Source organism: Sardina pilchardus, chromosome 3 (assembly GCF_963854185.1).
Source record: "Sardina pilchardus chromosome 3, fSarPil1.1, whole genome shotgun sequence".
Taxonomy (NCBI): Eukaryota; Metazoa; Chordata; class Actinopteri; order Clupeiformes; family Clupeidae; genus Sardina; species Sardina pilchardus.
In genome coordinates, this window is record NC_084996.1 from 35189653 (window position 1) to 35216804 (window position 27152).

Consider the following 27152-nt stretch of genomic DNA (forward strand, 5'->3'; position numbering starts at 1 on the left):
TATAGTTCACACAGCAAGCACTCACAATCTTATCAACTCCTTGTGCTCTGGTTCTCTCTCTGGCACTGACCAGTGGTCTCTGAGCTAGGCCTGGGGTGCCCCTGCGTCGTGTCTGACTTGCACTGACCATGGACTATGAACTGCAAACTAGGTCTAATGATGTGAAAATCAATGGGTCAACTGCGGGCTAATCTTTTCCATGTCCCTCCTATAAGCACCTGAAATATGAATTCTGGCCTATTACTACATAAAGCCACATCTCCTGTTAGGAAACGTTTTAATGCATCTTCATTTACCAATGTTTCAATCACGGACGGGGACGACTACGTGCGCGCGCCCCGTCTGATCAGGGCTCAGGCAGGGCAGGAGACGGGTGAAAATCCTCCGCGACGATATGCGCGCCCAGACCAAGCCAGACAGAAACCGCGCGGCAGCCCCATTAGAGCGCCTCTACGGGATGATGGATGGTTAGTGCTTGAGACATAGGCCGGGCGGCCACGTAGCGATGGCTTGCTCCTGACGGTAACGGCAAAGGTGGGGGTCTGTTTGCAAACACACACTTCTCGTTTCAAAACAGCATTGCGAGATTTACCACCCTATATCCCGTATGCCACATTTACTGACAACCGCAAATTTAGAGTGCAATACACTTGATTCTAAGACCTTATGGGAAGACAGACGCTTTTGAAGATTTTCTTGTTTTGTTTTGTGTCTCAGCTCTGAATCCCTGCAACTCTTGACAGCACGCGATGAGGAAGAGGGCGCTCGCGAATCGGGTGAGTAGCCAACTGAGCACAAGAGCTCGCTACAAGTTAATTTCAGCTTTTTACCTATATCGTTTATTTACAAAGATGACAATCAGCCATGAACTACAACAAAGAGGAAGAAATTCTACCGAGGGCGTTTTCATAGGTACAGCACAGCTGTGCGTGAGTAATTGTCAACAGCCTACTGCGTTTGTGGGTTTCAGCGGGCAAATTGCAATGCACAGGGTTTTGTTCCGAAAAGAGATATTTTAAAGCGTTCTTATTTAGTTGCTAACCTTAATCCGGTTGTCAAACAAAGCAGCACATACGCACAGCTCTGACCTGCAAGTAGATCATGCGTGCGACACCGTGTCAATGCAAACAATTTCAAAATCACAGCAGGTTTCAAATCAATCTGGGCGGTTTTTGGGTTAAAAAAGTGAAAGTCGTTTGCGATTAGGATTCGCTAGCGAGCTGAGTGTCACGAAGGTAACGTTAGCTAGCTAGCTAATTACCTCCAAACACTAGCATTCTTTGTGGTTGAACAGATCATGGCTAGCTACCTAGCTGGTGATATTACGTAAGATTGAGCAAGCAGTTACACAAACCCCTCAGAGCAAACAACCTTTGTAATTTAGTGCGGTGTCTTGTCGTCTGGTTGATGCATCTGCAGACACATCTGTGGTAATCGGTCGTCCGCTAGCTCGCTAACTAGCTAGCTCGCTAGTATAACTTGGCTAACCGAATGGCCTGCTTTCCTGTCGTCTTGACCAACCAATGTTTCGTTCGATTTAACCCTTTCTTTGCGCAGATTTCTAAAAGTTGACGATTGCCACGCAGTACTGTGTGTTTGTCCTTATGCTGGTGCCCTAAACAATTAATATGTATGCAAATGTTTTGAAATCACTCAGTATTTCACATTGTAAATGTGCATAGTGTTGGACTTGCAGGACCACTTTCAGATTCATAAAGTAGGCCCTTATTGAGACGGCGGCTTGGTGAACGTTAGCGGAGTTAGCTTACGTGCTAGCTTCTTCTGGAGAGGGGCAGGAATTTGCAGGCGACGGATGAACTTCTAGGCCTAGAAACCCATGCCAATCTTTTTCCCTCAAAAAACAAAGATGTCGCACACAGTCTGATGGTTTTTGATTTAGTTAATGGAAAACAAACGAAGCTGTCATCTTTGAGGTTCCCCAAATGTTTTCAGGTACATCAAAACGTAGTTTACGTTTATGGCCGTACTTCTCTCTTTGATGAGATAACTTGGATGGTGTTCAGGTATTTTCATACTTAAGCACTTCGTTATGGTTTTCAACATAGCATAGCATGGCGGGTGTGTGTTATGATACGTTTATTCACCTGGGTGGTTCTTGTCAGTGATGACAAAACATTGTTACAAGTGTAATTGAAACACAAAGTTACTACTTGAATTGAATTGCATATTCAACATCGATAGTCAGTGGTCACCATGCAGTTTAACCCACTTCAGTCTAATGAGCAATGAAGGGCATCATTGTATCATGTCCAGCCTATTCCTGAATGTGTTCTAATAAAAGCAACTTGCTTATTGATGCTAGTAAGCCAGAGAATTGTATTGAAACTTATTCTGCTAGTTATATTGCCCGGAGCCCTCCTGGTCGATGACCTTCTAGGTATTATAATTCCATAGAAGAGAAGCGTAGGCAGAAAAAACAAGCCTTTGTGGGGATCTATAAACAGCAGAAAGTTTTACAGAGTGGAAGGGACCACCTGGGGGATTGAGCCCGGTAAGAACTCTTTGCAAAGAATGTATTTAAACTGGGAAGAGTTGATTAAGCAGGCAGCAGCCAGCATGCTTCCTATTGTATCTCTCCACTACTAACCTCCTCCTGCTATCTGTGTTGGTGCTGCTCCCTTGCTTAAGGTCTTGCTAGTTATGTAGGTGTCTGTAATGCTTATATCTCTGCCTCATTCTTGACAACTTTGTCTTTGAGTGGCTCCCTTCATGCTTTGGTGTCTCTCTTCCTGTCTGTGTTTTGTATCCATTTCTTCTTCTTCCCTCCACCTCTAAAGCCTCTGAAAGCTCATTAAAGTTCACAGAGGGAGCTTGAGAGAGTGGACCATGTGGATAAAAAGTGAGCAGGAATTCTCTCTCTCTCTCTCTGGAAAGAAACTCCAACCTGCCTCTAGCTTTACAAATATCAATGCCCCCCCTCTCATTCTGTCTGCTTGGGTCTCTCTCTTTTCCTCGCTCCTCCATGTTTCTTTTTCTTTTGAATAAAATCCTAAACGGCATTGTTTCCTTCCCATCCACACTCTCTTTCTCTAGTCTCTGCTGTTCCCTGTGTTGCCCCTCCTCTTAGCCTTGCGTTGCCTCCTGCCTCTGATGAAAGAGAGATTGTAGAGTGGACATGCTGTCCCTTCTGACCTTGCCTGATGTATCTAAATTAGGGAGCTCAGGCCTGCACTTACAGTTATAGCAGGTCAAGCAGAGGGTCTGGAAACCATCCGAATTCAGAGAAATAAGAGGAGTAAGAGGGAGGGTTAGAGGTAGGACAGACTAAATGCTGAATGGGCCAACAGAGACGAGGGAAGAAAAGTCAACAGAAAGAGTGAGTAAAGGAGATATGTGGTACATTTGTGAAAGTCAAACGGCTGGAGGAGGATTCTCTTTCACAGCCACACAAAAGTGCAGTCACAGTCTGACAATAGGCAGTTATTCAGAGTGGCAGCATTAGATACAGAGTGGAGTCTAGCCACAAACTCTTTAAATCACCTTGTGCAGTCGCATGGGCTTTCTGCTCTGAGAACAGGAGAGTGGATGGTTGGCACTCAAAGCGAGCCCACCTGATCGAACACTTGAAGTGTTTGAAGGCAAACAGGTGCTGTATTAAGCCAGATCTCCTCAATGCGTACGGAGCTCTAAACAAGTATGGTTTGTTTGCATTTAAATGTTGTTTCGAATAAAGAATGGTGCTGAGGCTTGTTGGAAATAGTTACACTCTCCATGGCACAGTATGTTGTTGCCAGTATAATTCATATTCCATTCAAATTTACATTTAAACCACTTCCAGTTTGATTATGATTATAGCCAAAATACTTTTTTTGTTCAAGATGGCTGCCACCATTGCATTACAGTTATGCAATGTACTTAAGTACATTAAGCAGGAATTTTAAAATTATTAACAGCTTATCTTGAATGTTTTTGTCTACAGATATTTGCTTGCATTTGTCGTACTGTTAAGGTGGAAGAAGGAACTCAACTGATGTGCACACATGCACAATTAGCCTAAGGGGGGCTCTGATGTGCTGTGATCGATTGCATGTGCAGCTAGTTAAGCTTATTTCATATTTCATCTGGTGTCAACGAGTTTATTTATCAGCCTAAACGAATCAAGATTTGTAGGCATGGTTTAGTTAGTCAATATGACTATGACCCATATGATTCCATTTCCTCGGCCTACTCTGACTTCGATAGCCTGCAGTATGAAAACAAAGAGGAAAGGGACCATCAGGCTGCCTCTTTGACTAGTCTGTGTAGTTGATTCTATGTGAAGGTCCCCAAACAGTGCAAGGTAGGCCTTCATTGTTGTTTCTCAAGAGCAGAGGACAATGCTGTGTGTATCTGCAACCATACTCCTGCACATACCCATATTGATGCATATGATACTGGACCAAAAGAGCAGCTGTGGTATCGTATTGTGGCAGTCCCACTTCTTCAGCTCAGACCTTGTTAAGGTATCAATAAGTTCCTTTTCTCCCTTCATTATGTAGGCCCTGTAGGTAAGTTTATGAGAGTGGTACATGCTTAAATCTCTACAAACGGGACATTCAGGGCGATTTGGGCAGGCATATGTCTTTGACATAGATTAGAAGTTATTGGAATAAACCTCACATTTTGAACTGGAAATGTAGCAAGTAATCTGAACATGCTTCTTTATTTCCTGTTATATTTGGGGAAAAAAAGGCATTCTCTAGTACATCACAAACGGGTGGGGGGGGAATCAACCAGGAAAAGCTTGCTTTGTTCCATGACCAACCAGATTAAGACCTTGGATTTTTGCCATTGAGGACTTATTGCAACTTGAGGTTACTTCAGTGAGAGTGCACTCGCAGGTGCAACAACTGGAAAGCAGGCACCTCTCCACCTGCTAGAGTTGTTTGTACCTCAGAAGAACTCTGCTCTTACTGAGCATCTCGCGTATGTCAGCGCAGCATTTGGTGAAGCCCTACAATAAAGGCTGAGCGCGCAGGTAGCATAGAAGATATTTTTGCTCTGCATTTACACACGCCACCAGCATTACACACTCCACAATCCCCGCTCAGGCTACACGTGCACAAACGGCAAGTGGTGCTACCTGCCCATTGGTCCCCTTTCTCACATGCGCGCACACACAAGCTTGTGGTTTGTTTTAACACATCTAGCTCCCCTCAGTTCTCAGAAAGCAGCGCAGCATGCACCGGATGAAAGGTGGAGTGGCTGTGGCTTTGTGTGTGTGTGTGTGTGTATAGTTCTGTGAGAATGTAAGTGGAGGATGTAGATATGGGACACCATTTGTTATTCAGTCATATCAGCGTACATTTGAAAAGTAATCAAGATTCCTTTGTACAGCTTTTCATTCATCATGCAGTCAGTTGATGAGGTAGTATTAGGGTTAGTCATGGCTTCATCAGTGTCCTTGATCATGCTTCTCAGGTGAATTTTGTGATGGAAGCCTTCTATGTTTACCAGACATTTGAAATTTGTCTAGCACACTAATGTCACTAATGACCGTAAATGTCTAACCATTTAAAGAGGCAGTCCAATTGGCTTTTGTTAAACGTTGTAGATTTGAGCTCAACAGCCAACCAACTTGCGCGCCTTCCTTCTGTGCCCCTAAACTGCAGCGTTTGATTGGCTGGTGTGTTGTTTGTGACTTGGTTCTTCTTGCCACTACATTTGTTTCCTTTTTACCGAGCTACTGTAGTGCTGTGTACAAAGAGACCACCGGAGTTTTCTTGAGCGCAAACGCTGTACAGACAGCAGGGAGACCACAAGGAGCAATTTGCTGAATCGGCCAAAAGGTGTGTGTGGGTCTGCACCCATCTCAGGCACTATGGCGTGTGCCTTCTGGTTTCTTGGAATGAGTGTTGTGCTGACAGTTAGGGGAGGAAAAGGGAGGGGTGCTGTCTTTGTATTAGTGTTGTTGCTGTTTATTTTGGGGGCCTGAAAGTGACTGCGCTGCTGACATGTGTCCCCAGAGGTCACGCAAAGGTCAGGTAAGGACAGTGTCCACGGATTTGTTCGCACTTTATGGAGTACATTTACAATAGGTCTGGCAGTGAAACAGCCGTCGCACCGTAGACATCCTGAGATTTGCTGATGGCGATGTAGATAGCCGCCGGTGGATGAGCCGTGGCTAGCGATGTAGTGATGGGAACCTACGCTGGATGGGAGAAGATATTGAGCGATGTTGTCGAGATGTGAAACATCGAGGGCTGCTTTGCGTGTGTGGGAGGTGTGTGTGCCTTTTGCTCAGTGCTGCATGTGGTTTTCCTCTGTTCACACACACACACACACACACACACACACATACAGAGACGTGAGCCCGTTGCGGTGAGGCGTGCATGGTAGTAAGATTTAGTGTTAGATCTCGGCATCGTAACCAGACCGTAGTTTCGTGTCACACACTGTAGTGCACTGTAGTGTTATTTGTATGACTGCTTCTCACCTCTCCTCTCTCTCTCTCTCCCCTCTCTCTCTCTTTCTTCCTCTCTGTCTCTCTTTGTTTTGTTTGTCCCTCTCTGTAAAGCAACCCTCAGCGGCTGGATGCTGAAGCTGGACAGGCAAGTCCAGACGACATCGCCTGCAGACGACGCAAAGGCCGAGCGAGATTCATAAACTAGGACTTGAGAGCATCCAAAGCAGCAGACAAGCGGGACAGGAGGAGATAAAAGTGCAAATCAAGCAAGCTCAAATCTAGCTGTCTCCGCAGACTGTCACTGAATGTACTCACTGTGTTTTTCACACCTGTAGCCTTCTTGGAGCGCGTGGTGCTTTTTTTGTACAAAAAAGGAGTCCTCCGTCATTGTCTGGCACCTGTTCCTTCCTCTCCCGTCTCGTCTCGTCTCGTCTCAGCGGAGAGCTCCACGACGCTCACTCGGTAACCAGAGGTCATGGGCGCCCCTCGGGGGTCGGGCTGAGAACATTGCTGGGACGCTGCGGCTTTGACCGTGCCCGTCTCTTCTGTGTGCTTCTCCTCCCAGGGGAGGGGTGGGGGATAGACCTGGTGCCCCCTGCCCCTCCTGAACCATTTGTGTTTTGACTGGACGAGGGCGTCCACCCTCATCTGTGCTGGCCCAGCCGTCCCCTCAGACGCCCTTCCCCAGCTTCGCCACCCTGATGAAGTCCTGCCAGGCGGCAAAGGACGCGGTGCCCGCAGACGGAATGTCCCAAGAGGAGGCATCCAGGACGCACGGCTCACAGCCTTACTACCACCCCGCCGCTCCCGACGCCAACCTAGCGGGCAAGCTGTACAAGCGCGAGGGCGGGGGCAAGCCCTACTCTGTGCTGGTGGACAACAAAATGGCCGCCAAGCCACCAGGTGGGGAGCCGGTGCCCGCCACCAACCCCTCCCAGCAGTTCTTCAGGGAGGGGGGCAAGGAGGCAGCACAGGGCGGGCAGAGCCAGAACGGGGGCTCATCAGAGGAGGAGGAAGACGAGGAGGAGGAGGAGGAGGAGGAGGAAGGAGAGGAGGAGCAATTCAAGCGGGAGCAGATCATCGTGGAGGTAAACCTGAACAACCAGACGCTCAACGTGTCCAAAGGGGACAAGAGTGGTGGCTCTGGCACTGCCAACATCACAGAGGAGGGCAAGATGGGCAGTGAGGAAGAGGAGGAGGACGAAGAAGAAGAAGAGGAGGATGAAGAGGAAGAGGAGGTAGAAGAGGAGGAGGAAGAAGTAGAGGAGAGTCCAGAAGAGGAGGAGGAGGAGGAGGAAGAAGAGGAGGAGGACGAAGAGGAGAACACGAGCCGGACGAGGAGGGCGAAGCGAGCGAGGAGGGGCATGACCCCGGTGCAGCCCCGCCGCAAGAGCCAGCGCGTCTCGGCCGCCACCGCCGTCAGCGCCACCGCCACCACGGGCATGACCACCAGGGGGCGCCGCAAGAACACCGAGGCGCCGCCGCGGAAGCGCAGGCCCGCCCGCGAGTCCAAGAGCTCGACCGCCGGGGGCACGACGGGCGGCGAGGTCAAGGCGGAGGCGGGCGAGGAGCGGGAGACGCTGGCGTGCGAGAAGTGCCCGCGGGTGTTCAACACGCGCTGGTACCTGGAGAAGCACATGAACGTCACGCACCGACGCATGCAGATCTGCGACAAGTGCGGCAAGAAGTTTGTGCTGGAGAGTGAGCTGGCTCTTCACCAGCAGACCGACTGTGAGAAGAACATCCAGGTGAGTGTGCATCCATGTTTGTGTTTTTAATGTTTGTGTGTGTTTATGAGTTTATGTCAGATTGCACCCTTAGAATTGTTGTGGGGCCAAAGTGGAGGACTACTTGCATTCAACATTTCAACTGTAAATCAAAGCATAGAATGAATCGGGGCACCCTGCTATTCCCATACTGGCCACCAGAGGGTGGCAGAGGTTAACGTTGCACAGAGTCCTCATTCACAGCTCTGGCTGTGCAGGTGCAGCTGCAATTTGAGCACTCCTCCTTATCAACGCCATCCTGTTAGTGGTGTTCTGGATCTCCTTTTCCCCTGTGCTGCTGCAGCAGCTGGATACGTTAATACAGCATCAGTCACTGTGCTGCCCACTTAGCACCTGTCTATTGGCCGATGAGATCCTAGGTAGTAATAGATTTGTGAGTGATCAGTCAGACTTTGGTCACTTGCTCCTGTGATCTTGGACGTAGTTCATTGGTGTGTTATGTAAAACAGTGTGTGGGTCCAGACCGAGAGCCTAAGTACACATGTTTACTTTAGTATGAGATGCTTTCACTAAGTTTATTAATCAACTATTTGAAGGAAATAAAATGCTGACACACTTAGTGTTCTTGTTCCCTCCTCTTCCACTATAAAAAGTAATGTCCTAACCTGTGTGTGTGTGTGTGTGTGTGTATTTTACAGTGTGTGTCCTGTAATAAGTCATTTAAGAAGCTGTGGTCCCTTCACGAGCACATAAAGATTGTCCATGGCTATGCTGAGAAAAAGTTTGCGTGTGAGATCTGTGAGAAGAAGTTCTACACCATGGCTCATGTGCGCAAACACATGGTCGGTACGTACGTGCGCACCCACACCCACACAAATCAAACACACTCACTTTGGGACTCTAGTACAGGCAGGAAACCTCCTTGTTCCTTTTTTTCTGGGAAGGTTTTCTTTATTGGATACAAACACACCCTTTTCTCCCTTGTGACTATTGTCCCTTGTCCCCACCTGTAGCGCACACTAAGGATATGCCATTCACGTGTGAGACGTGTGGGAAGTCCTTCAAGCGGAGCATGTCCCTAAAGGTGCACTCACTGCAGCACTCAGGAGAAAAGCCCTTCCGCTGTGAGGTAAACAACCACACCCAGTCTTTCCCCAACACACGCACACACACACACACACACACACACACACACACACACACACACACACACACACACACAAACACACACACCTACACACACACACACACACACACACACACACACACCTACACACAAACACACAAACACACACCTACACACACACACAAACACACAAACACACAAACACACTCACACATAAACAATCAAACAAGAAATATTCAGACCCTTGTATGTGTACTGTTGCAATAAATGTGTTGATTGTTGGCTCTATCTATTGCAGTCTGGGTTGGAACATTGTATATTTGTGTTCTTTTTATATAAGCTGTTTGTCGAAGTCAAACCCTACAGGATTTACTCTTTGGTTAGATTTGTTCAGGATGTTTGGAGGTGTCTGAAGGCATTGGTGGACATAACCAATTCTTGGACACTGCACTGTTGAATTTGTCTAAAATTTGCTAAGGCCTACCAAAAACAAACATATTTATTATTTCCTGTCAAAGAGGCTATTTATTTAGACTATGTGACATGAATTTGGAAGGAATTTGGTTAGCTATAAACATGTTGAGTCGCCAGGAAATTCAGATTTGCTTAGTTGACAGCACAGACAGTGCAGGTGTTTGGATTCACCCAGAAGAGGAGCGCTAAGCAGCAGACAACAAGGGCACTACATGCTGAAACGCCAAAATATGCCTACACTGCACTGTACAAACAAGGGGAAACAAAACTGCCCACTTTGGTGGACGGACGCGTAAGCAGAACCGTGGATAGTTTAGGCCTTTCCAAACCATCGTCATGGCTTACCAGATGTTCTATTGACACAGAAAAAAACATGGCAGAAATGTGCTCAACTCTCTGTACACTGAAATAGTCTTGAACGAGCCATAGAACATGAGTGAACTCCTGAGTGTTGAGGGTGGACGTGTATGGCTCTCGGGTGGCTCTCGTGTATGCATGGGTGTCGTCAGGCGGGTGCCGGGGGATGTGGAAGGGCAGCTGAAATAGCAGCGCACTGTAGAGGGACGGCACTCTGCCGCTTCTCTGACGGAGCTCTTTTGGACATCCTGGCAAACAGAAAGCTGCCTCGGCATGCTGATGCACATCCTCCACACGCACCACAGGTCACAGTTGTCATAGAGACGGGGGGACCTGATGGGTGTGGTTGAACAAGGGTGGTCTGGGTGGGGAGCCGTTTACTCTAACGGATATGCGTGTGTGTGTGTGTGTGTGTGTGTGTGTGTGCTTGGTGGGGCTGCATGCGTGGGGCTGCGTTGCCTATAAATAGTGCTGTAATGACAGTGCTATGCGCAGTAATAGAAGGCTGCTGAGGTCCTGCCTCACTGCTTTATTACAGACTGCCACCATGGCCCAGTCTCCAGTCCTGTCTGGCCCTCCTCACTACTGATCTCAGATCTGCTCTCCTGTCTCCCCTCTCATCCACACGTGTGTCTCTACACATGTTCATGGGAAATTAAAAGAAGACTTTCAGTGCTCTGTGTGTGTGTGTGTGTGTGTGTGTGTGTGTGTGTGTGTGTGTGTGTGTGTGTGTGTGTGTGTGTGTGTGTGTGTGTGTGTGTGTGTGTGTGTGTGTGTGTGTGTGTGTGTGTGTGTGTGTGTGTGTGTGTGTGTGTGTGTGTGTGTGTGTGTGAGAGAGAGAGATTGTGAGTGTGAGAGTATGGGTGTGAGAATGCGAAGGTGTATGTGTTAATTCTTCATTATCGCCTGTGCAGAACTGTGACGAGCGCTTCCAGTACAAGTACCAGCTGCGCTCCCACATGAGCATCCACATCGGACACAAGCAGTTCATGTGCCAGTGGTGCGGCAAGGACTTCAACATGAAGCAGTACTTCGACGAGCACATGAAGACCCACACAGGTGACACGCACACACACACACACACACACCTGTGTGCATACAGGCTTACTGCACATAAACACTTAACACAGACGAAAAGCAGCCAAAAGTAAATCACGCTCACACACACACACACACACACGGGCTTGTGTGCATGCAGGCTTACTGCACATGAACACTTAACACAGACGAAAAGCAGCCACAAGTAAATCACACACACACACACGCACACACATCTATGTGCATGCAGGCGTACTGCACATGAACACTCAACACACAGGAAAAGCAGCCAGAAATAAATCACATTCATACACATAAACACACATCTTAGTGCATACTTTGCATGAACACCAATGCACTGAAAGTCCTCCACGAATGAAACACACACACACACACACACACACACACACACACACACACATAAACCCAGATGTTTGGTGTGCCTCCGCTGTGCGTCTCTTTCATGTCCTCTCCCTGGCTCCCTCCCTCTCGTGGCCAGATTTAGAGTGTTGCGGTGGCGGACCCGCCCATGAGGCCAGGCCGGAGCGCAGCACAGCGCTCGTGCTCCCCCTCAGACTTTAGGGCAGGCAGTAGGATGGCAAGACCAGCCGGGAAAAGCTAGGATCCCTCTTACTGACATGAAGTGAAATCTGCATGTATATTGTCAGATGTAAAAAGTGTTCTTCAAGCATAGTGTAAGCAAAGTATAGTATCACTCAAATATCACTAGCTGCCGCTGTAATGGGATGTAGAGGATTTTTAGCAGAGTGGCGGTGGTGGTGGTGATGAGGGGGGGGGTCATTTGGTTCAAAATAATTAGTCATGAGAAACTGCGCAAGAGAAAATCTGCATGAGGAAGGAATAGACTGTCTCTGAATAATGTGTGGGAGACCAAATGTGTGTGTGTGTCATGGTGTGTGTGTCGACTTGACAGATTTTGTGTGTGTGTGAGAGCGGGGCTGGGTGAAAGAAGTCTCAGTTGTATAATTGCATGCTAATTCAGATACCTATTCACACATTTGCTGAACGTCACCACATCCGGCATGTTCTCTCCTCATCACCCTTTCATCTCACCTTCCCTCATTCTGTTCTTCCTCCCTGCCCTCCGCCTGCCCCATCCCTCTCTCCTCTCTATTTCTGTCTGATTCATCTCCGGGCCCAACTATCTAACTTTCTTTTTCCATTTTCTCCTCCCTCTCATCTCTCTCGTCTCCCAACCTCCCCCCTTCTCTCCCTCTCTCTCTCTCTCACTTTCTCTCCCTCTCTCTCTCCCTCTCTCTCTCCCTCTCTCTCTCCCTCTCTCTCTCTCTCTCTCTCTCTCTCTGCAGGAGAGAAGCCGTTCATCTGTGAAATCTGCGGTAAGAGCTTCACCAGCCGGCCCAACATGAAGCGGCACCGGCGCACCCACACGGGGGAGAAGCCGTACCCCTGCGAGGTGTGCGGCCAGCGCTTCCGCTTCTCCAACATGCTCAAGGCGCACAAGGAGAAGTGCTTCCGGGTCACCAGCCCCGTGACCCTCCAGCCCTCCGCCGCCACCGCCACCCTGGCCATGCCCCTGCACCTGGCGCCCGCTCCCGGTCCCGCCTCGTCCACGCCCGGCCTGCCCCAGGGCCAGGTGCCCCCGCCGGGCGTGAGCCCCGTGGTCAGCGCGGCCTCCCTGGGCATGATGGGCGCGGCGCCCGGGGCGCTCCAGCATCGAGGCGGAGGTGGGCACGGCTTCTCGCACCTCCACCTGGTGCCAGGACAGGTGCCCGTGTCCACCCAGCAGCAGCAGCAGCACCACCTCCCGCCGCAGCAGCAGGTGCAGGTGCACGGCGGCCACGCCCAGCACGCTCTGCCCATCCCAGCGCCACCGGTCAGCCTGCTGTCCCCGCCCCCCGCCCTGTTCAAGAGTGAGCCAATCAACCACTGCGGCCAGGAGGATAGCTACCTGCGCCACCTGACCCAGCCCGACAAAGGCACGGGACCTGGCCAGCAACACCACTGAGCCCTGACACACACACACACCCCGGTTACACACAACCACTCATCTCCTCTAAGATACACACCTCCTGAACCCTATGCACCATCCTTTTTTGGAGAGAAATGAAATGGTGACAGAAATGAAATAGAAACAAAAAAAATAGAAACAAAAAATGGCGCTTTCACACACACACACACACACACACACGCATACACACGCATACACACGCATACACACACACACACACACACACACACACACACACACACACACACACACACACACACACACACACACACACACACACACACCAATACGCAGAGTGTGAAGCTCAGCTGCTGACTTCCAGTTCTCGTACGAGATAAGCATTAGAAGCTTGCATCTTCATGTGAGTGACATACGAACATGACCAAGTGCTGGGTCAAACCATGTTCCCTGTTGAGACAATTGACATTTACAATGCACTTATGTAGGCACAAATACACACACACACACACACACACACACACATGCAGGCTCAAGTCTCAAAAGCATTATAACAGCGCTCACATTACACAGGCCTCATTTGAAAGCGATTTTGCTTTATACTAGTGAAACAGTACCTCTCTCTCTCTCTCTCTCTCTCTCTCTCTCTCTCCCCTCCTCTCCTCTCTCTCTCTCTCTCGGTCTCTCACAAACTAATGTCTACTCAGCTGCTGCTGCCTATGGTTCTACGGGTTACTTTCTTAATCAGAAACAGGTGCCGGTTATAGGTGAGGACTTGACGTGAGGTTTGAAACCGGTCATTCCTCACAACTGTCTATTTAAAAGAATACTGAATGCAACGAACACAAACCTCTCCACACAGGTCTCCCTCAGCGTCTCCTAAGGAGAGGGTCAGGGCTTCTTCAGTCATACGGACGCACCCACAAGCGTCTCTCCATGTTTTTTTCTTTCCTCTTTTACACTTCACCTACACACACGTACACACACACACACACTCACAAACACACACATGTACAATCACAGACCTGTTGAAGGTGTGCGGTAAGGGCACTTCTAACTGATTCGGACATGGTAACGTGGATCCTCTGAATGTGACCTCATGCGGGGGATTGTCTTCAATCAAACTGGTTTTGGCAGGTTGTTATCGGAAGAAAGGAAACGTCTCTGGGTCTTGCCGCAAGATTGGGGGAGAAAACCAGCTACGTGAATACCAAGATGAAAGAGGCAACGCTGTCGTGCTTTAATAGGACTAGTTAGAAGAAAAAATGGAAATTAACGGTTTTATATTCTAACACACTCACCTAATTTTTGTAAGCGTATAGACATATTTACTGTTTCCTTGTTGTGTTTTGTTTGTTTTTTAAGGAAAATCTCATGTAAGTGTAATCATCATACTTTGCGTGTATACAGTATATGTATGTTTGCTTGTGGGGCGAGTGTTGAGGCTGGAGTTGCGGAGACAGATGAGTCGACATGTGCTTTGATGAGTTGGACTGACTCCCTCTAGAATGTTCTTTTAATGGACTTTCCTTGTGAATCTGTGTGTGTCTGAGTGAGTGTGAGTGTGTGTGAGAGAGAGAGGGAGATTATATGAGCGAGTATGTAAGCAGTGATGTATACCCCCTGTGGTGCTGTTCTGAAAAGCTGCTTTCTCTGTCTTGAGTTTGGTGTAGGGGGGTTGGGGCTGGTTGAAAACAGATATTTGTCATGATTAGGTTGCGTGCGTGTGAGGGAGGGAGGGGTGGATAGAGAATTGTCTTACTTTGGTGTCCTTTGATTCAGCTGCTAGAGGTCTTGGGTGGTGATCCTGTTGGGATGAAGAGAAGGAAGGGAGGAGGAGGTCGAGCTGTAGGGCCCCTGTGCAGCAGAGCACTCACCAGCCCCTGCCAAGAGCACAAGGCATCACACCACTGAAGGGAACTCGCAACGTTCGGCAAATGAGTGAGCGATTTATTAAGTAGCCCAGGAAGAGAGCTGGATTATGGCCTGGCTTTTTCGTGATAATTTTTTTTCTTTTTTGAGGAGGGGGAGGGGAAGGGGGGGGCTGTTCAAAGTTGGTGTAGTTGTTTTTATCCTAGGCACTTTACTGCTGTGAGAGACGGGCACGGTTGAGGTTGGAGACTGACAAAGCATTGTTGTGGGAGAGTGTGTCCTGGGCCGTGTGCGTTTGGGAGGGTGAGTGAGAGAGTGTGTATGTGTGTGTCTAGACGGCTGAGACATGAGAGAAAAGGAGGAGAATCACCTCGGAGGTGCTGAGAGGGTTCGAGTCCTTCGAACAGCATGATCGATATAATGTTCATCATCACAATTAGTTCCATTCTATTTGGTCCCTATTTTTGGTGTATTTTCTCAGCCCTCCCACTCACTAGGTTGTTTGCCATAAAGTGATCTAAGAGGGTTGTTGCCCATATTCAGTGGTGGTCCATCATAGTTGCTCATAGCATGATGGAAGTTAGAGATCGACTGGAAAAAATGCATATTTTCTGATACCTCAGATAGCTTTCCAAATCAACCAAATTTGATCGCTAGGTGACCTATTTGAGGATAGGGTTAACGTTAATGCAGTATTACACCTCCTTAGATTACTGAACACACACAGGATTGCAACTTTTATGGTTTGAATTTCTTTTCCAATGAAATGAAATGTAATAAAGGTTTCAGGAATGTTATAGGAACACGATAAGAACAATATTCTAACGACACCATGGTCAAGTAAGTTAGCTTTTAGTAATTATACGGACTCACTAAGTGAATCCTCCAGGAAAAAAAAGAAACTGAAACATTTTTTTTTGTTGTGTCCTCTCTGCCTCATGTAGCCTGCTCCTGATGGCTGTGTGTGTCAATCATAAGGTGGGATGGCTAAATAATAAATCCAAATGCTTTTGGGTTTGTTTTTTCTTCTGTATCACCTGTGTCTGATTCTCCTCCTTTTTTCCTTGGCATATAGAATGCACTTTCTACTAAAATCTCGCTAGTTAAAAAAAAGACAAACAATAATGATGTATATTCTTTAAAGATGTGTTTTAATGTTTGTTGGTTTTATTTTCTACTCAATACTATTCATTTCCTGCATTTTAACCACTTCAGTGTAGCAGTGAGTATTTTATCATTGTGAGTCTGGTACCAGTCTGTGCAGCTTGACCACATTCTGCAGTTTTTGTTTTCCTTTTGACTGTTTATGCGACAATGTAAGAGAGATGCATTTATGATGTAACGATGGCCTTTTTTTGATAATGTACATTTAACACTCAGCTAACTTTCAGAAGTAAAAAAAACTGTAGCCATAATTACAGCAACTGAATTGTGAGTCTCATTTCATATCTGAAAGTGTGCATGAGCGTGCCTGGTTTATATATTTGTTGGAAAGTGTGTAGGCACCTTTACACAGTTACATCAGCATTATTGGGATCTGAGAAATGTCAAAGGTCATTTACTCAACAACCAGTGACCATGCATTCACTCTGGTGGCAACTAGTACTGTGCCATGGCAAACTAGAGCTAGTACTGTGCTATATAACATCAGCTGCACTTCATGACTGCATTAGCACTTCGATCGTGCATTATTTTATTTTTCTGATCCCTGAACGCCATGTCATCCATTACCCCTTATGTAATGTGCAAATCACAGTCTGCAACATAGCTAGCTGTCTATCTCAATCTCCTGTTTACAGAGGGAATACACACGTCTGGAGTGTCTAGAGTCAGTCCTGACTCGAGCTGGCTTTTGGAATCGTGTCTTCAGCAGATTGTACAGTTTACCCGGACTAAGGACATCATATGTTCCTTTACACATGGTGATCTTATCAATACAACACTCAAAGGTCCATGTTATGGACACCTGGGGCTAGGAAGGAACTGAGGTGTTAACACATTAACATTTGTAAGAGTAGGTATGAGGCCAGGCCTTTGAGAATCATCCCAGTCAAGGTGGAGATGTAATTATTATGCAGAACAGAAGTTGACCAGTTAACCATTTTAATCAAATGTTTTTTACACATGTATACCTGGCAATTAGCTGAGTCTGCAGGTGTGGATAAGGAGTTAATTGGGCCACACCTATTGTTGTGCTCTTTAAAAGGGTCAGGGTGTATGCAAGTTATGGTGCTGTCCATTTTAAAATATTTTGATAAACTAATGAAAGATGTTTTTGACTTTTTTATCTTTAAAAAAACGAAAACAACAAGATGAACAAGAACACTTTTTCACAAGCGGGCCTGATGGATTAGCAACCTAACTCATTTACAGTGTAGGAGGGACTTCTGAAACAGAATATATGCCTTGAGTTGGAGAAGCTCTGTGGTCACTCGTGAAGGTTCACTCCAGATCGGTGCCCGCAAGTACGCCCCCCTTCTGTGATTGCTTTTTATTGGGATAAGATTTGAAGCTGCTTTAACCGAAGAACCATCCCTTTTCCTTATGAATACATTGTGTTTTTCTTGCATCATTCCCTGGTGGAGCCTAGAGCTCTCCTCCCTCTGCCTGTTGCTATGAAGTAACATATCACTTTTTATTATTTATCTAAAATTCAGAACCATGTCATGTTGAGTATGAGGACTTAAATAGGACAGCACGTGTGAGTGCAGTGGTGGGGTTAAGGTAGGTCGTTTCCATGGGGCAAGAGCAAGAGAACCCTATTCAGTGTATTATCTATATCTTATACATGTGTATTACCTGGGGTGTGCCTAATCAGCTGCTATTTCTCAGCAATGCTGTCCATGGATGATTGACTTGTTACAGTTGAAAAGCGAGTGTGTGAACGACTGGCCTGGATCCTGCTGTGGTGTAGGAATGCAGAAGCTGGTGGTAAGCAGACACGTGCCTTGGGGTGAACTCACAGTAGAGGCCGAGTCTGTGACAAACACCAAAGAAAAGTAGGTCAGAGGACTCCTGCACTGCGCTCCTGTGTTTGTGCTTTCTGTGGGGTCCGCAGATAAAGGGCTTTTTCACAGACCATCAGTCCATTTTTCAACAGGAAAAGGCAAAGGGAAAAAAGCACGGAGGAAAGCTAAGGTTCTCAACATGTTCTTCCTTCCCCCCCTTGTCCATAGTCTCTCTCTCTTCCATGTGCACACACTCAAACCAATTTAAATAAGTGGAAGTGCAAGTCATTGTGAACACAGACTGGCAGAGGGGTGGGTGGTCCAAATCTTTCATTTCCAGAGAGGGGTGGAGGGGATGGTAATGATACATTAGGCACCCTGTACTTAGCAAGCACACCGTGATTATATGACCAATCTTGCACCTAAAATAGGACACAGATGCACAGCATGACCTCCTATTAGAGCGTTTTTTACTCTATTGGTGGAGCTGGTATTCTTTGGAAACAGTAACACTGTATATGTTGTGCATGTAGATCTATAGTTTATTGGGATGTTCTGTAAGGGGTGCCAAATATGAGGTCTGAACCGAGGTTACCCCGGTTCTTCATCAACCGAGAGACTAGTCTCTCCTTCTTCAAAAAGTAATCACGGAGGGAGGAGCATTTGCAGAGCACGACAGTGTACGTCACCCAGCCGCCTGAGCTGTGGTTTGGATCGGGGTTTAAAGCTCTGAACACTATATTCGTTCCTAGAAACAGGCGGAGGGAGGCACGGAGAGGAGCGCAGACCGGTGCAATGAGGTACTGATGGGAGAAGGCGAACGCATATCTTGCGAGTTGCCATTAAAGTAGCACTCTGCTACGTCTCGGAGGACATAACCCAGTAGGTATGCCACATACAACTTTTGACAACCTTTTCTCATCCTATTATGTAAATTATAATTCCTAATATTACATTCTGTCTTAATTGAAACAATGTAGAAATTACAGAATAAGTAAATTGTATGTTGCTGCTAACCGCGCGCGTAATTGCGCACGTCAAAATGTCAGTTATATATATTTTTTCTCGAATCCTTATTTCCTATTTTTGTTTGAGAAACAGATGTGAAAGAAAATGATTGTTCAACTATTGTACTTACAACAAGAGTATACGTAATGACAATCAGTTCAAAACTGGTTTTATGCACAGTGAGACCTTAACCTATTATAAACTTGAACATATGATTTTACCCAACAACTGAAAACAACTGTATCAAATGTTCCTTAACTCTTGACTGTTTTTACTTTAGGCTATACTGCATGCTCAGATTTTATCCACCGCGGGGAAATTTGTGAAAAGGTAAGAGGAGACAACAGGGATGTGTTTGTGTGCTTTACATTGTTCTTATGTTTGTGCGTACAATGTAAATGTTGGATAATTTTCATGACATTACGCTTGTAAAAATAGGCTTATCAGACACACTGCATTAGATCGTGTAGGTTACCCTTTTCCAGAAATGGTCAGTGTATCATTATTATACATAGACCTGACCTTCGCCTTGTTAGGGATGTCATTTGAAAGATGTGCCACCCACTCGAATATGTGAGTCATTCGCTGACTGTTACGTGATGAGTGGCAAGACAGGTCTGTTTCTGCATTATTGTATTGACTATGACAGAGAGACACTGGCCAAATAGAATCACGACATCTAAGATGTAAAATATGCCAGCTCTTCTTCTGTCTGTGATTTCCTGTTTCAAAAAATAATCATCCTGCTCTATGTAATTCATCTGGCATTTCCCAACTATTTACATGTTTCTTTGTTTTGTCCTTTCTTGTTTTGTCCCTTTCATTTCTCCTCTTCTGTCCTCACACTCCGATTCTCCAATCTCCCTACTGACTCAGGTTAACAAAGTGCAGGCGCAAGAAATTAAAGAATAATCAGTAGTGCCAAGAGCAACCAAAGAGTGCGCCGAACCCCCATGCAATTATGCGGGATTCTGTTTTCAATTGCTGTTTTACCCCAGCGCATCCCTCAGCCGCTGAGGTTGAGCTGCCAGCACACCGCCATCGCCGTGGAAACATGGCCGAGGCCCCTCCGCCCAACGACCGCCGGTTCCTCATCTTCTTCGACTTCGACGAGACGTTGGTGGACGAGACCAGCGATGACATGGTGGTGCAGGCCGCTCCTGGAGGGGTGCTCCCCGGGTGGCTGAAGGACACCTACAGGCCCAACCACTACAACGAGTACATGCAGCGCGTGCTCGCCTACCTGGCCGAGCAGGGCGTCACCGAGGCGACCATGCGCTCCATCATCGAGAAGATCCCGGCCTGCCCGGGGATCCCGGCGCTACTGCGATTCCTCCAGTCTCGTCCGCCGCGGGACTTCGAGGTCGTGTGCGTGTCCGACGCCAACACCTACTTCATCGAGTCGTGGCTGACTCGCGCCGGCTTCCGACCGCTGTTCCTGCGCGTCTTCAGCAACCCCGCTCAGTTCGACCGCGACGGCCAGTTGCAGCTCCGGCCCTACCACTCCCACGAGTGCCAGCGCTGCCCGAGCAACTTCTGCAAGTCCGTGGTGGTGCGCGAGTACATCGCCAGACGCGTGCGGGAGAGGGGAGGCCGGCCGTACCAACGGGTCTTCTACGTCGGCGACGGGGCCAATGACTTCTGCCCGTCCTTGACGCTGTCGCCGCGGGACACGGTGTTCCCGCGCCGGGATTTCCCCATGCACCGACTCATCCAAGAGATGGCTGAAGCTCAGCCAGGGAAGTTCAGGGCCAACGTGGTGACCTGGGCTAGTGGGGAAGATGTGATCAACACACTCAGGAAAGTAGTAGAGGAGAGGGGGTAGCAAGGCCTGTAGCTTACACATGAAACAGTCAAGGGGACAGACACACACACACACACACACACACACACACTGTCTCACATCACTCTGCACTACACAGATCACAAACACAGACACAACAAATTAACACCAACTCCTCACAGCATAAACCCATTAACTCAGTATTTCACAGACACAAGTAATCAGCCCAGCTGCCAGCAGGCATCTCAATAATAGTTTCATGTGCAGCTGAATGAAGGTTGAGCAAACAGCGTATCGCAGGGATTACAAGCTGCTTCAGTGACTTGCAGCATTTTGCAGGTGCTCTTATGAGGTGCTGGTCCAGCAGAAACAGATTGTTGCTAGGCAAATGAATATGACCTTTAGGCTGGAGAGAACACTGTCACTATAAGCAGGCCCCTCTCATCCAAGTGTCTATGCAACACTTGCTGTTGCTATCGACCTGGGTTGTTAATTAGTTTGCACACAATAAATGGGACTGTAAACTACCTGGTTAATATTAACCCATACTTTAGTCTGGCCAGCCCAACCTCTTGCCTCAAGGAACATTTCAGCCACATTAGGTGACCACTGATCAGGTCAACATTGAAGATTTCAGATGTCATAGTAGGAGTTGTCAATCAACATAACAGCCTTAAAATTAGCCTACCAATGTGTACTTTACTAATGTCTATAGGCCTACATGACAGAGATTGTGCATGAGGCAATACAAATCAGTTGAGGAACAATAACGTCAAGCTGTTTAACCAATCAAGATACAACAACCAATTCTTTGGAATATGTGGAGATGGGATTTCCTCATTCTGAATAGACTTGGAGATGGTCAATGAGTAATAAGCACCAGACTGTCCCGGTTTCTTTTTAATTAGTGCCTGGCATTTGCACACACATTCACGGGTTGTTGGTTGGATGATCTACAGAAGATGTTACTTGTGAAAACATGTATTGTGCCTTTGAATAGTCTCTGGCTGCCTGTCAGTCTAGCTGTTTGTTTAGCTTTGCATGTTTGTATGACTTATTTGTCTTTTAGTCCTAGTGTGTTTGTCTGTCTTGTATGTCTCTTACTCAGGGTCTGTATACAGCTGACCTCTTGCCAACAGGAATAAAGCCATTCAGAAAAGCTCTGTGTCTGAGTCTGTAGTGTGTGCAGGCTGTGCCATAGGTCAGTGTTCAAATGATACTGTTGTCTGTCTGTGAATGTGGTCCACCAAGATCATCTAAAATACATGGCTGTTGCACACTACACCAGAACTCCTTCCTCTACATCTTGGACAATGAGTCACTTTATAATGTTCAAAGCTCAGGAGAGATGACCAAAAAACATAACAGGGAAATCTGTGACCCTGATTAAGTCGATATAAGGCACCTTTCCCCTTCATAATTAGTTAATTTAGGAGACTGGAGCAAATGAGGATAGCTGAATTAAGATTGCTTGGGTAATAGAACTTCTTAATAGATAGGCCTAGATGAGCCTACAAGTAATACCATCAACCTGCAAACAGTCAACAGATCAACTATGCTGACCTGCCTCTTACATCTCATATATAGCCTAAATACTGTATCAGAGGTGTACTTATAAAGTCACAACTGAACTTGTCAAGTGGTACAAACTAACCACTGAACTTGAAAGCCACAGAATATGGGCTTAAAGCAGACCAATGCAGTTTTATTACATTGAAATAACGACTTGCTAACGCACACTGAACAAGGAGAGTGACATCTCTGACATTGTTCCTACATGTCTAGAATACTTCACATTGCTTTAGGTGATACATGGGGCAACATTTTGTACAGGGCAACACTGTTAGACTTTTTATTGTATTTTTACAGTATCTCACTGGCAACACTGTTGCCAGTGACTTACTGTAAGTAATCTTCTACAGTAGCCTACTGTAGTTGTGTTTTCCGGTAATTGCTACCCTTACCGCAATTTAGGTGTACAGTAGAGACACTTACCGCAATTTTAGTGTACAGTATAATGCCCTTACCGCAATTTTTGTGTACAGTAAGATCCCTTACCGCAATTTTATTTTACAGTTTGATGGCTTTACAGTAAATAATACACTTACCGCAAATGTCCAGCTTTGCGGGCAATAATTAAATATAAATCCATGACAATTATAGTTAATATAAATGTTTTATTATTCTTTACCATTACAAATTACACACATAAGCTGAAAAATACTTTTACATTAAGTCAATTGAACACAAAAAAAAAGAAAACAGACATGTTCATATGCCCATATCATCCCCCAATCAGATATTGTCTTATTATTTAGCAATTATGTACTAAATCTTCATGTTACTGTATATGAGATATTTAAATAGTTAACCATCTTTACTTAACACCACTGTACATTTCATAAGTTGACTATCAATTGTGAAAAGGTTTGACCCACCCTGTGAATAAATGAGTGTTTACAGTAACAGAAACAGAAACAATGACAAAGTTTGCTATGTTGATTTGGCTTGTAATACAGGCACAGAGCTTACAACGTCCATTGTAGACTTGTCTTCAATCCTGGCCCACTGGTATTGGCACGTTGCTGACAGTTGATATGTGGAGAAAGAGAAGGAAAACATGTGAGATGGTCATGGATTTATCTCATTTTAATTGCTGACAGCTAACAACCTGTGTACAGTAAGAGGACAAAATGCAGACATGTTGGTGACCATATTAACAAAAAAATCAGTTCTGAACATTCCACGAGAGCCAGGTTTTAGAGATGAGACGCAAAGACTGTTCAGTATATTCACGGTTTGTTTTCCTTGTTAGTAAATATGGATTGCTCATACAGTCCTCATGTGAAGTAGTTTATGCAGTTGTTACTCACCTCTGTGGATGCTGACTGTTGATATTCAAGACTGGACCATGTGCTCTTTGTGGGAGACAATCAGGCTTCAGGCCCAGACTCTACTGCTTCTAGGTGCATTATTCTTCCCATCACTCTCAATTCATGACTTTTCCAGTCGCTGTTCTCCATGTAAAACAATGAAAAATACATAGAAAACAATTAAATGTAGGCTACATTTGTAAGTGCACACATTTTAATGTGTAATGTGACAGTGGCCAATCTACCATGGGATAATAAGACAAGATAACATTTGCATGATGTATTGGTAAACTAGGCCTACCACAAGCAAATCACATTATCAAAAAGGCTAAATAGGCAGTGGGTTTCCATTCAGCTCATATACTGTTCATGAAAATGTGCAATATTTGCGTGTTTCTATCCAGTTTTACAAATTGACATTATTCAAATTCTAACTTGGGATCAAAACTAAATGTTACTGCTAGTTAATTAACAAATAGCCTAACTAAACGTAACCAACCATTCTGGGGGCGCTTCCCAAAACCAAAGTTAACAACTTCGTCGGTTGCAATGCAATTTCCCATTGCCAACCGACTAAGTTGCTAACAGGGTAGCAACAATGGTTTTGAGAAATGCACCCCAGAATGGTATCAGACTACGTTACCAGAGAGGGTTAAAGTAATCAAGGATCTTTGATGTTACTATAAAACATGATGACCCACTCAGATATCCATTGGTCGTCGTAAAAATAATTAAAGGACTAGAAGATTAGCTAGTTAGCTAATGTTAGCAAGCGTTTAGCTAACGTTAACATACTTAGCACATTTTACTCTAGCAGTGCTAAGTGGACAAGCAGCCAAAGCAATTTTGTGAAAAAGTAAGCTGCAAATACCGTTCTGGTTTAAATGTGGTTCATGCTTACCTTGGGTTTAGTGAATGTTGTCACCCAGCAGTTAGATAATGGCGCGAGTGAAATGAGCTTCACAGGCTCATGGCGAGGCTACACCGGCACGGTCACATAACTGAAGTGTTCCGTTCAAATCCGTTGGCGTAGCTGCTAGCTGCTAGCTAGTGCCTGTCTGCTGCCACCACTGTAATAATGTAAACTGGCTACACAAAACTAAACTAAACTAAACTTAACTAAAACCTCATACATTTTTATGCGACGTGAACGGAGCTCTTCGGTTGCTCAGCCGGGGTATCTGTTAATGGACAGACATTTAAAGTTACAGTAGCACTACTGTTGTTTGTATCTACTGTAAAAGTGTTTAACAGTAGTGCTACCACAAATTACCTATTTCCCAGTAAGTTACCATAAATGATATGAAACGTCATCAAAATGCCCATAATGCAATGCAGAATACAGTAGTGATACTGTAATGGTAAAGTGATGGTATTTTACTGGCCATTTTGCGGTAAGCATACTGGGAAATTACAGTTAAGTCTAACAGTGAACCACAACTGGTTTTATTTGTTATTGGATGATCATGTTAATTTACCTATTGATGATTAAAGTGACGATTAAAGATTATTGATGATTAAAGAAGAATAAGTTGCACTAGAAGGGAGTGTGCCAGAACAACAGCAACAGTGCTCAGAAAGAGCCTTGTAGCATCAGCTTTTGGAGGATGCACATTACAGTCAGTTGTTCCAAAGTTCTACCAAAACAGGCAAATTTATTGCCAAAAGTATTCGCTCACCTGCCTTGACTCACATATGAACTTCGGTCACATCCCATCCTTAATCCATAGGGTTTATGATGACGTCGGTCCACCCTTTGCAGCTATTACAGCTTTAACGTAGGAACACTTTCCACAAGGTGTAGGAGTGTGTTTATGGAATTTTTTGACCATTCTTTCAGAAGCGCATTTGTGAGGTCACACACTGATGTTGGACGAGACGACTGGCTCTCAGGATCTGCTCTAATTCATTCCAAAGGTGTTCCGTTGAGTTGAGGTCAGGACTCTGTGCAGGCCAGTCAAGTTCATCCACACCACACTCCGTCATCCATGTCTTTGTGGACCTTGTTTTGTGCACTGGTGCACAGGCATGTTGGAACAGGAAGGGGTCATCCCCAAGCTGGGCTTGGTCCCTTAGTTCCAGTGAAAGGAACTCTGAATGCGTCAGCATTAACCAGATTTTGGACGATTCCATGCTCCCAACTTCGTGGGATGTTTCGGGGTGGCCACTTCCTGTTTCAACATGACTGTGCACCAGTGCAAATCACACATATTTGTAAATGGTGGAAGTATCTGCATTCAGACGACCAGGCCTGTATACAATGTTTATGGTCTGTAAAAAGGGTCAGTATTGGTTTATTAATTGTTTATTTATTGGTCACGGAAGCCACGTGTCCATTTATTGCTGTTTATTGCTGTGTATGCACAAGATGGGTACTAAAGCACAAACATACAGTATATGAAAATAAATTAAAAAGTAAAACAGAAGAAAAGTGATATTACTAATTTTGATGCTATACTCATTCAATACAATGCAATAATATTCAATTGCCTTAAAACAATCCAGGGGTTTAATGCAGTACAATTCAGTTAAGTGTTATCGTGTATTATCATCAGCAAAGTGCATTAGACCAGACAATCTTGCCGGTATTGGGCTGACTTTTTTCGGTTACATCTGAAAGCTTAAGTGGAATGTTAAAAAAACATTTCCATCCACTCTGACACTCACCAGACATTCCCTCTTGCAGGAACTCTGGCCTATTGCTCTGTGCGACCGCATTCAAACATGCACAATAGTGGCAATGCAAACGGATCCAATCCCCATTCAACGGATTATGGCATCCATAAACGGTATACCAGTGACATGCCAGACCAAACCTCAGATCAAGGAGGGAGGGGGGAGTTAAACATAACTGGAAGGGGAGTTAATGTGGCCTTAACTCACATACTCCCAAGTGCTTGTGTATATTCAGCAATGTCTACAAACGGGGGCTCATAGGGAGGCCCTGACAGCGTATGCAGCACGTCAAATCCCAAACTGGAAAAGAGTGGGACGAGAGAGCCTACGACTGCCGCCATGAAGCGGGACATCCGCAGGTTGCAACCCTGGGCTTGTCCTTTCAATACGGAAATTAATGACATACTGATATAACTGCTAGATACAGTTTGAAGGTTGAAGCAGCTTTCCCTTGTTCAAATAGCTCTTGAAGAAAAGATAAGACCCTTCCGCCTGAGTACTGAAAAGGCCCGCCACGACCCAGAGATGGTTTTTACCCACTGTAAAAAAAGATGTCACTCAATGTACATGGAACATGTAGAGGGGGCCCTAGCACTTTTGCATGGTCTCAACCACTGCATCATACAAGGCCTCACCCTCTCAGCTGTCAAGCCACCAGTTCCCACTGCGCCAGCTGAGGGTGTCATACTGGGCTGTGTTAACAGGTCCCGCTGAGGGGGGGGTTCATACGGGTTCCCCATTTCCAGTCTTCACGGGTCTCAAAAGCAGTTCTGGATGGGTCATCTTGAGGGAGAAGAGCCGCCGCATATACATGCATATGCATGCGTACAGGGGTGCTAACGCACACACTCAGTGTCCTCTGAGTGTTTTCTTGTGATGCAAAGAGGTCGATGTCCACCCTACTGAATGCATGTCC

General features: G+C 46.0%; 2 protein-coding genes and 1 long non-coding RNA gene across 9 annotated transcripts; 2 read left to right on the forward strand and 1 right to left on the reverse strand.

Moving 5' to 3' along the window:
* The first annotated feature begins 232 nt into the window (after window positions 1-232).
* znf652 (zinc finger protein 652) lies at window positions 233-16372 on the forward strand. 4 transcript variants are annotated; one of them, XM_062533048.1, is made up of 7 exons: window positions 233-534; window positions 718-776; window positions 6518-8154; window positions 8832-8979; window positions 9147-9262; window positions 11005-11149; window positions 12457-16372. In XM_062533048.1, the coding sequence occupies exons 3-7, from the start codon at window positions 7108-7110 to the stop codon at window positions 13113-13115; spliced, it is 2115 nt and encodes a 704-aa protein (XP_062389032.1). In that variant the 5' UTR covers window positions 233-534; window positions 718-776; window positions 6518-7107; the 3' UTR covers window positions 13116-16372. The 4 variants fall into 4 exon arrangements, with proteins under 4 accessions (XP_062389032.1, XP_062389033.1, XP_062389034.1 ...); XM_062533049.1 differs by having other exon boundaries at window positions 233-522; XM_062533050.1 differs by having other exon boundaries at window positions 233-467.
* A 2255-nt stretch (window positions 16373-18627) lies between these two features.
* On the forward strand, window positions 18628-21840 carry phospho1 (phosphoethanolamine/phosphocholine phosphatase 1). Of its 4 annotated transcripts, none has more exons than XM_062533052.1 (3): window positions 18628-18782; window positions 19185-19234; window positions 19781-21840. In XM_062533052.1, the coding sequence occupies exon 3, from the start codon at window positions 19866-19868 to the stop codon at window positions 20727-20729; it is 864 nt and encodes a 287-aa protein (XP_062389036.1). In that variant the 5' UTR covers window positions 18628-18782; window positions 19185-19234; window positions 19781-19865; the 3' UTR covers window positions 20730-21840. The 4 variants fall into 4 exon arrangements, with proteins under 4 accessions (XP_062389036.1, XP_062389038.1, XP_062389037.1 ...); XM_062533054.1 differs by having other exon boundaries at window positions 19903-21840; XM_062533053.1 differs by having other exon boundaries at window positions 18638-18778.
* Window positions 21841-22861: 1021 nt separating this feature from the next.
* LOC134076265 (uncharacterized) lies at window positions 22862-24779 on the reverse strand. The gene is made up of 3 exons (XR_009938579.1): window positions 24462-24779; window positions 23561-23699; window positions 22862-23272 (listed from the first exon to the last, which is right to left on the reverse strand). It is a non-coding gene; the product is annotated as an uncharacterized LOC134076265 (long non-coding RNA).
* Window positions 24780-27152: the final 2373 nt, after the last annotated feature.

Excerpts from the sequence above, each read along its gene's own strand:
- znf652 (XM_062533048.1), top strand. The coding sequence starts at position 7,108 with ATGAAGTCCTGCCAGGCGGCAAAGGACGCGGTGCCCGCAGACGGAATG. Across the intron at positions 8,155-8,831 it reads ACTGTGAGAAGAACATCCAG|TGTGTGTCCTGTAATAAGTC; the intron begins GTGAGTGTGCAT and ends TGTATTTTACAG. Across the intron at positions 11,150-12,456 it reads GCACATGAAGACCCACACAG|GAGAGAAGCCGTTCATCTGT; the intron begins GTGACACGCACA and ends CTCTCTCTGCAG.
- phospho1 (XM_062533052.1), top strand. The coding sequence starts at position 19,866 with ATGCGGGATTCTGTTTTCAATTGCTGTTTTACCCCAGCGCATCCCTCA.